The sequence below is a fragment of the Mizuhopecten yessoensis genome, unplaced genomic scaffold (genome assembly GCF_002113885.1).
Source record: "Mizuhopecten yessoensis strain PY_sf001 unplaced genomic scaffold, ASM211388v2 scaffold10867, whole genome shotgun sequence".
In the NCBI taxonomy this organism is placed as follows: domain Eukaryota; kingdom Metazoa; phylum Mollusca; class Bivalvia; order Pectinida; family Pectinidae; genus Mizuhopecten; species Mizuhopecten yessoensis.
Window position 1 is genome coordinate 2,403,982 of NW_018408761.1, and position 8,909 is coordinate 2,412,890.

General features: G+C 38.0%; 1 protein-coding gene across 3 annotated transcripts in view; it reads right to left on the reverse strand.

Moving 5' to 3' along the window:
* Positions 1–3,322: 3,322 nt before the first annotated feature.
* The window catches only part of LOC110463145, a 21,869-nt gene continuing 16,282 nt past the window's right edge, over positions 3,323–8,909 (reverse strand). For all 3 annotated transcript variants that reach the window (XM_021517533.1, XM_021517534.1, XM_021517535.1), the window contains exon 3: positions 3,323–8,144. In XM_021517533.1, coding sequence (XP_021373208.1) covers positions 6,856–8,118 — 1,263 coding nt within the window. In that variant the 5' untranslated portion in view covers positions 8,119–8,144 and the 3' untranslated portion in view covers positions 3,323–6,855. The remainder of the gene's footprint in view (positions 8,145–8,909) is intronic.

An 8,909-nucleotide genomic window follows, 5' to 3' on the forward strand; every position in this document is an offset into this window, starting at 1 on the left:
GGGGTATTAGTTACAGATAAGAGAGGTATAACTTACAGGTAAAAGGGTTATAACTTTCAGGTAAGAGGTGTTTAACTTACAAGTAAGAGCGGTTTAACTTTCAGGTAAGATGGTATAACTTACAGGTAAGAGGGGTATAACTTACAGGTATGAGGGGTAACAGTTACATGGGTATAACTTACAAGTAAGAGGGGTAACGGTTTCATGATAAATGGGTTACGTGTACAGGTAATAGTGGTTATACTTACAGGCAAGATGGGTAACAGTTACAGGTTAGAGGGGTTTAACTTACAGGTAAGAGGGATAACACTTACAGGTAAGAGGGGTAACAGTTACAGATAAGAGGAGTAACAGTTGCAGGTAAGAGGTGTAGCAGTTACAGATAGGAGGAGTAACAGTTGCAGGTAAGAGGTGTAGCACTTACAGGTAAGAGGGGTTACAGTATACAGTTGTTTCATGCCTTATCAGTCAACAGTCAAAACTATTTTCCCCGAGGAGTTGGGACCCTCCAGATGAACTGTTTCCCAAAGCCGCAGGCCGAGGGAAACAGTTCATTTGGTGGGTCCCAACTCCGAGGGAAAATGGTTTTGACTTTTGACTGAGGTATAACTTTCAGGTAAGAGGGGTATAACTTTGGGGTAAGAGGGGTAGCACTTACAGGTAAGAGGGGTTACAGTATACAGTTGTTTCATGCCTTATTAGTCAACAGTCAAAACAATTTTCCCGAGGAGTTGGGACCCACCAGATGAACTGTTTCCCGAGGCCAAAGGCCGAGGGAAACAGTTCATCTTGTCGGTCCCAACTCCGAGGGGAAATGGTTTTGACTTTTGACTGATAAGGCAGGAAACAACTGGGTTTTTTTTACTTGACCAATGAAAAACAAAAAGTTCCATGTCGAATGTAATGTTTAGATCTACCGACAGACGACCGTCAACAATCAAGTACCAAAAACGCTTGATCATCGGGGGGGCTTGTAATTATGGGTGCGTTCGATTGCCTAACACGTTACCAGTCAACAGTTTCACGTGACCAGTCAACAGTTTTACGGTAGCACACATTAGCTATACTTCGTTTGGTGAATTGTCTGGGTAACAGTCGAAATTGATTAATATGCATTTATAAAGCGAGTGAGGTAACATTTACAGATAAGAGGGGTAACAGTTACAGGTAAGAGGGGTAACTATTTCAGGTACAAATGTAAGAGGGGTATAACTTACAGGTAAGAGGGGTATAATTTACAGGTAAGAGGGGTAATACTTACAGATAAGAGGGGTAACAGTTACAGGTAAGAGGGCTAACATTTCAGGTAAGAAGGTTATAACTTAAAGGTAAAAGTGGTAACACTTACAGGTCAGAGGGGTAACACATACATGTTAGAGGGGTAATACTTACAGGTAAAAGGGGTTATAGTTACAGGTAAGAGGGGAAACAGTTACAGGTACGATGGGTATTACTTACAGGTAAGTGAGGTAACACTTACAGGTTAAAGGGGAACACTTACAAGTTAGAGGGGTAACATGTACAGGTTAAAGGGGTAACACTTGCAGGTAAAAATAGTTACAGGTAAGAAGGGTAACAGTTACAGGTACGAGAGATATAACCTTCAGGTGAAAGAGGAAACACTTTATGGTTAGAAGGCGCTGATATACGGATTTGCGGGGAATCATTTTAAAAGTGTAACATATACAGTTTAGAGGGATAAATAGATATAATAAAGGTTAGGAGGGTAACACAATAGCATATGGTTGCATTCGAAAGTTAGAAAGTTTTATATATATTTAAATAATCTTTAAGAGTTTACGCTCGCATTTACCGAACTTCCCTTTACCAAACCCAGGAAGGACAACTCTAGCAATTTTGAGGAAATCTGCGACAATACACCAGAGGTGGTATACATATTATTGGAAGAAGAAATCGTCGCGTGTTTGATACATCGTAATTATAATATAATGTATCAATAATGGCTCTCTGCTTGTAGCCGATGCAGTTGCACATTGTCTGGCGAAGAAGTGTTAGCTTCACGCGATAACATCTTCTCCTAAATTACCAACGACTACCCTGTTCATGCTTACGTTGCACTTGGCCAGGCGAGTCGGGATGTTCAAATAGCAACGTTTCTTGGCTCTCCTCCTGATCTTTTTCGAAATATTTTTGGAGAAGACGACGATCTTTTCTTGTCTTTTGTATGAGACTGTTGCAATTTTGCAGAGAAAGCTTCTGCTCTTACCTTCCAATAATACATGTGTTCCTGTAAGTTACCTGTTTTGTATTATACTGGTTGAAGGCTATGCAATCGTTAAATGTATAAGTTTGCATTATTCAATCAGCTTATTTTTTCAGTCATTATACTTTATTTTGTAACTGTATTAATTTTCTATTGTTTATTTAAAATATGTATTTCATGTTACTCTTCGTGTTTGGAGGAATAAAGATATGAATGAAAGCTCCGGAAGTACCGGCACTTGTGTTTATAAGCATCGAGCTGGATAAGAACTTGTATACAACTGTACTAGTACGTCAGATAGTGCTTGAAATTTTGAAGTGCTGTTTCTATTGCAATATATATATATATATATAGAATCAATTAATGAATAAATAATTAAAGATAATTCATTTTTAAAATATAAATATTTGTAGTTATTGGATATTTTAGTCCAGTTTAGGGATCCGAAATTATCCTGTATCGGTTATCATGAAACTTCTTTTCTGATTTTGTACAATTTCCTATTTTGGAAGATTTGAGTATACGAAGGGAGGTAACTCTCAGACTTCGTTGTAACTAACGCGGATCGTTATCTGAGTTATCGACGAAAAATGTCTGCTTTTTAGACCAGTGTCTCAATATTTTCAGCGCTGATACGTCTGTTTTAACGGTTGTTTCGTCTAACATGTTACGTTACGATTAGATAATAGGTGATATTTATGGATATTTATAAGTGCCACTTTAATATATTTCGCCATATTGACTAGTTCTTTTGTGTTATCAACATCAAATAATCATATCATTTTAAACACTCTTGGCTTTTTATATAGTATTGTTTTCTTCAGAAACGTTTTAACGCTGGTTACTGATAGTTAACATATATTTCAAGTTCACCATTGTGTCTGCTTCATTCACCAAGTCAGACTTTAAATCGGTAAACCCTCCTTTGTTATTTCATCTGGTGCCGTGTTTAATTATAGAAGTGAATATTTGGTACATAATGTCTGTGTTTTGTAACAAAATTGAGTGACTATTAAATATTTACCAAGTTAAGAGACGTAAATATCTGGTCTAAACCCGGACCCCCTGATTGATTGTAAATAAAACAAAAACATGAGATACTGTCTGATATTTTTATTTATTTTGTGCAATTTGATAAAGATATATAATTATATATTTTAACTATCATAGATATAGGTGGGCCTCGTCACAATTAGGATATCGGCCCAATACACGCTTACTCGCTACAAAAAGCTTTGACTAAATTCTGCTACAATCACTCTCGGGGTCCATTGTGCTTCTCTCAACACAAGGAGCCCTGGGATTTATTGTACCACAGTGCACTGTACACAAAAGTGAGTACAGACACTGTGTAATTATCATTAAGTCGTCTATTTTCTAAAAGGAGATGCAAAATAAAGATTTCACGGAAAAAAGTGAGATATCGAGACACAGGTAGAAACAGTTGAAAAATGTCCACACAACGTCAAAATAGGGGACGTAGGATACACTACTAATCACACGATCCATGTGACACGTCATGTGACGCCTCACGTGATAGCGTACGTATAGTTTATGAAATATACTATCACCTACTCACAGCTAGGCTGTTTACAGTTCATTTCACCCTAAACAACAACATTTAGTTGATTATATATGGAGACGTCCCATGACTGCATATCAACATACAACAGTGAAACCGAGTGAAGATTGAATAGTATCATAGTTAACACAAACGTTCATACAAGTGTTCACGATCCTTGAACAGTCTCACCATTAACAATCACATGGTCATACAAGTGCTCATGCTTGAACAATATCACCGAACAATTTCACCATTAAAAATCACAAGTGTTCGTGATTAAACAATATCACTCAACATACAGTGTTTATGATGCTTGAACAATTTCACCATTAACACTCACAACATGCTTGAACGATTTCAACATTAACACTCACAACTATTCATGATTGAACAATCACACGGAACATACAAGTGTTCAAGATGGAGCGATCTCACCATTAAAAAGCACATGTTTGTACATTACACTCAGTGAACAAGTATTGATACAATAATGAAATAAATCATTTTTTTAAATAATAAAACATTTGAATGCGATTAGAACGTTAGGCTGTAGTCACGCGGCCAGTGCCTGGCTTTGTCAGTTAATTTTACATGGATCTTGGAACTACCAGGTTAAGATTTTTTTCTCTCATTTATCTTTCTGATTTTAATCCCAAACTGTCGAGGAAAAATAAAATTTAATCAGGTCGCTTGCACCTTTAGACTGTTTCCAACAATAGTATTACACCAAGCAGACAACTCAATCGGAATGACACTCATTTAAACAGCGAATTTGTATCGGTTAAAGGACTACGAACGACACCTGTCTAGTAAGAAATACAACCAACATAGCGTACCTAAATTAGCTTACAAGAAACGTACACCCCAGGTGAAGACAGCCTTTCGTGTTTACAGATAACTTTGGCATTCGTCTTTGATTAACAGCCCGACAAAACACACTAATCGGTCCTTGCTCCAGTTTATACATTTCAAAAAACTTTGGTTACAGCGAATAAGACTATCCCCTTTACATGAAATCACAAAGTATATCATTCTGTTTCATGTGTGCTCACTGTTGTAAGTCTGTCACCGGTTTGTCAACAATTCGACGTGTATCACAGCTCACCTCCTCCACAGAGAAATGTAATTCTAAACCTTGACTAGGACAAATGATATAACGACAGAATTAAATTGTGAAGAGCGCTTCCGGTTAGCTCCTAAACCGTAGATATTTTAATATTTTTGATTTGTCATAAGTTACCGATCTCAGGAACCTCAATCAAAAGTAACCAGAAAACGTATGCTTGAATTATTTATCTCTCTCGGGCAAACCTCTATGTGAAATGTGTTCGGAGTGTTTGAGAGGTATATCGGCCTTGACCAGAAGGACAGTATCCCCACAGTGTAAATATAGCAATACTTACACTTTATCTATAAACGTATTGACATTAGGCCAACCAACTCATGGTTATTGAGGTACTACAAATGGATATTATTGTGTCGCTTACCCGACCGGTAGCTTTATTATGACACAATATGCGTTAATAATACGTCTCTAATTACAAATTCAAACACTATAAACTGAAAGATTCAATACACATAGCATGTAGTCTTACACTAGAGGTCGTGACCAGCAGGGAATAGATATCAGATGGAGATTTATCGGCCTGGTCATTAGAGCTAATTTGTAAACTTGAATTGACAAACACGATGCTCTATACGGATACAGCCAACAACATTTACATGTTAGACATCATCTACCTACTTCTGTTCCATACCTCCACTTAAAGCCAAGAATATCGGCAAAGTACGTTATCCTTCGGACACCTGTTCTATAACCTTTTGGTTCATAATTCATTTTTTATACATTAACTATACATTAAATAAATATTGTTCTCTGTGATCTAATTCAATGTGATTTATTGACATATAAACAATAATAAAATGGAATAAAAACACTCTTAACTTGCGATCAAATGCACTATGGAGAAATATAATTATTACAATGTATAGCGAATAAAAATGAAAACAGTCACCATAAATTGTGTATTGGAAGGATAAAACCTACTTTGCCAAGTCCGTTGGTATGTTCCCGTGGGGTGTATGGAACAGGGACGATAACTCTGGATAGACATTGTACAATAGCAGAGTAACAGACGCGCGGTTACGTTGCGTAGGGTGTGTCAAAGCCCACACATTAAGTTATTGTAAACTATCTGAATTATCACTATACCCACTTCTACCACAGGAGGTAATGAAAACTGAGTAACGAATGACATCCACATACACAATCGGGCTTCTTGTAATCAACGGTGGGTAACTCCTGATATCTGATATATTTTTAAACATTCACATCCTGTTATTCTTATAGATACGATTTTAAAATGTCAACAAATGATGCAAAGGCTACGATATAGGAAACAATATCATTGCATTTCCAATGCCTTAACTCCGTCTGAATTGAATTTCATAAGAGATGTGTATATAGAGATTAACGATATAGTGGTAAAATAGCTTATGCATAGAGAGATTAACGATATCGTGGTAAATAGCTTATCAGTACAATTGTACAACACACATGTTTACCATCATGGGAAATGTCCTAGATTAAAATTCTTGACGGAAATAAGTTTAGAGGAATTATCCTAACATGTGAGTTGTATTCCTTTTTTTTCATTCCGGGGCAAATATATTCAAACGAGCATTTAAAATCAACATCAGGTATTCAATAATATTTACGCGTCTTGCAAAGTGAATTTTAATTATATTATTACATATATCCACCTATACCAATATTTCTTCCATTCCAAAGTTCTCACTTAACTTTAATGTTGACATTTGATACACTGAGAACAGTTATGACTCGGTCCTGTTTTCGGCAGAAATGAAGATGTTCGAGTGATTATGACGGTATACATGTATGACGTGATCTAATCACTTAGAGTGACAATGGAAACATACCACATGCATTTACACAAATATACTAGTAAACACGTGCACCATCTAGTGCACGCTGTCCTACAATAAATAACAATCTGACAGTCGCAGTCTTCACAATTATCCCCATACACATGTATACCTAACGATATTATGCTAGTCCCATTTCGACCTGAAGCTCCACCAGATCCATCAGACACAGTCGACCCCTCTTCTCGCCGCGAATGATTTCGTGGATATGATTGTTTCGCGCCTTAAATGGCTTATCCTCACTCTCCATCAATGTTTTTGATATTAAATAATCAAGTGATGTCATTGGATTGACATGAGTTACTTCCTCCTCCTTTTTTTCTACAACAGGTGGCGCCTTGTTTTCGTCTTCCGCTTTTACTTGTTCTTTCGTTTTCATAAAAGATTCGAAGAGCTTTTTCCTGAATGTCTGCACATCTTCATCGTCGTCTTTCTGACTATCAATCTCACGTATCATGTCCGCCTTGATGGACTTTGCGTCGTACTTCGGGGGCTTCATCTTGGGTTCTATGGCAGAGGGAGGGCATGAGATCGCTGCCGTAGGAGAGGGCGACGACCTAGTCGCCACCGGAAGCAAAAGAGAATCAGTTTTTGGCTTCATTGGTGGAGACGTCTGCCGCATCAAGTATTTTCGGTTGCTTTCATGAGCGTGTTGCAGAGAGGTTGCGCCCTGTTCCCGTTTGGGGTCAGGTGAGTACCGTTTTATACCCCTCTTCTTTGGCAACACCGGTAGAAGAGTAGCGCTTTTACTTCGTGCACGCTGACATGGTCCCACATCTAAGTGTTGCGCGCCATTTGGTCTATTAGTAGCGCCACCTATAGACGGCACCCTTGTGTCTAACACAGCTTTATTGTCATTGTAACCAGTTTTACTGTTGCCCATGCTATTTTGAGGTTCACAGTCCACGAGTTGTTGAGTATAAGTGCGGTAAAACGGACTAGTTGATTGGTCGTATCTGGTTCCGTTACAGGAAGTTAAGCTGTTTTCCGGTGCACTTGCTGTGGCGGCGCCACTACCAACTGAACATTGTCCAGTTTCTTCATTGTACATGTTCACGCGCCGACGTTTTAGATTGAAAAATTCCGGTGAGGTATTTGTGCGCTGGTTGTAGTGACTGGAGGAGATGAAGTGGTTGTAGAACGGATATTGTACGTGGTCCGGCAGCTGTTGTTGTTGATGTTGTTCTTGTTGGTGATGGTCACTGTCTTTGCTAGCCTTTGAGGAGGACCGATTCTGGCTGTCAAGTTGTATTATGTGTTTAAGAGGACAGTTGCAATTCTCCACCTGACAGATGGGTTCGTCACGGCTCGGGAAATCCTCCATTTTATCCTCCTGCCGTTCAGCCTCGTCCTCACGTTGACTCAGGTCTAGCGGTCTCTCCATTCACACAGTCACAAGATGAGATGGGACTGTAATAGACAAAATGCCAATTCTGAAAGAATATTGTTCAATTAATAATGTCAACAGAAGTTTTTAAACAGTAATTTCTTAGAATATACAGTTTCAAGGTTGCATTACACTTTGCAAAGATAGTAAACTATTGTTAACAACAAATAGCAGCGTAACATATACAAATAAACAGTCTGAAGAATCGCCTAGAAGAGATGAAAGTACTAAAGACTCGTTTTTAAGAATTTTTCTTTATATAATATATATATATATATAGTGGAGGGGGTCTATACGGGTGACGCACTTCGGAAGGGTCAAAAAGCACGTGACGGAAGTGGGCACATCCTTCATTCATGAATTGTTGAAACAACTTTGCTAAGGAATTTGGTCAAACCCCCCTCAGCCGTTTGGAGGACTACACTTAAAGTAAACGGTAACAGACGCCTCGACCCTAACACCAGATAAGCTCAAATGTACATATGTTAAAGAACATTTACATTAATTTGAAAAATGATAATAGATTATTGATTATATTTTACAGGAAAATATTAGAATATCAAATAGGTACTTCCTACAAAACAAGAGGTCCAAGGGCCTTAGCGGTCACCTGAGTTATATCATAGGTACTGGTAGCTTTATTTTATTGTTTAGATGTGATGTGGAAATCAGCATGTAAACTAAGTGAAATACAATACTTGTCATATCATCAAAGGATAAGAATTTGAAAATATTGGTAAATGTTCCCTTTGGGGCCCCGCCCTAGCCCCTGGGGATGGGGCAGGAAT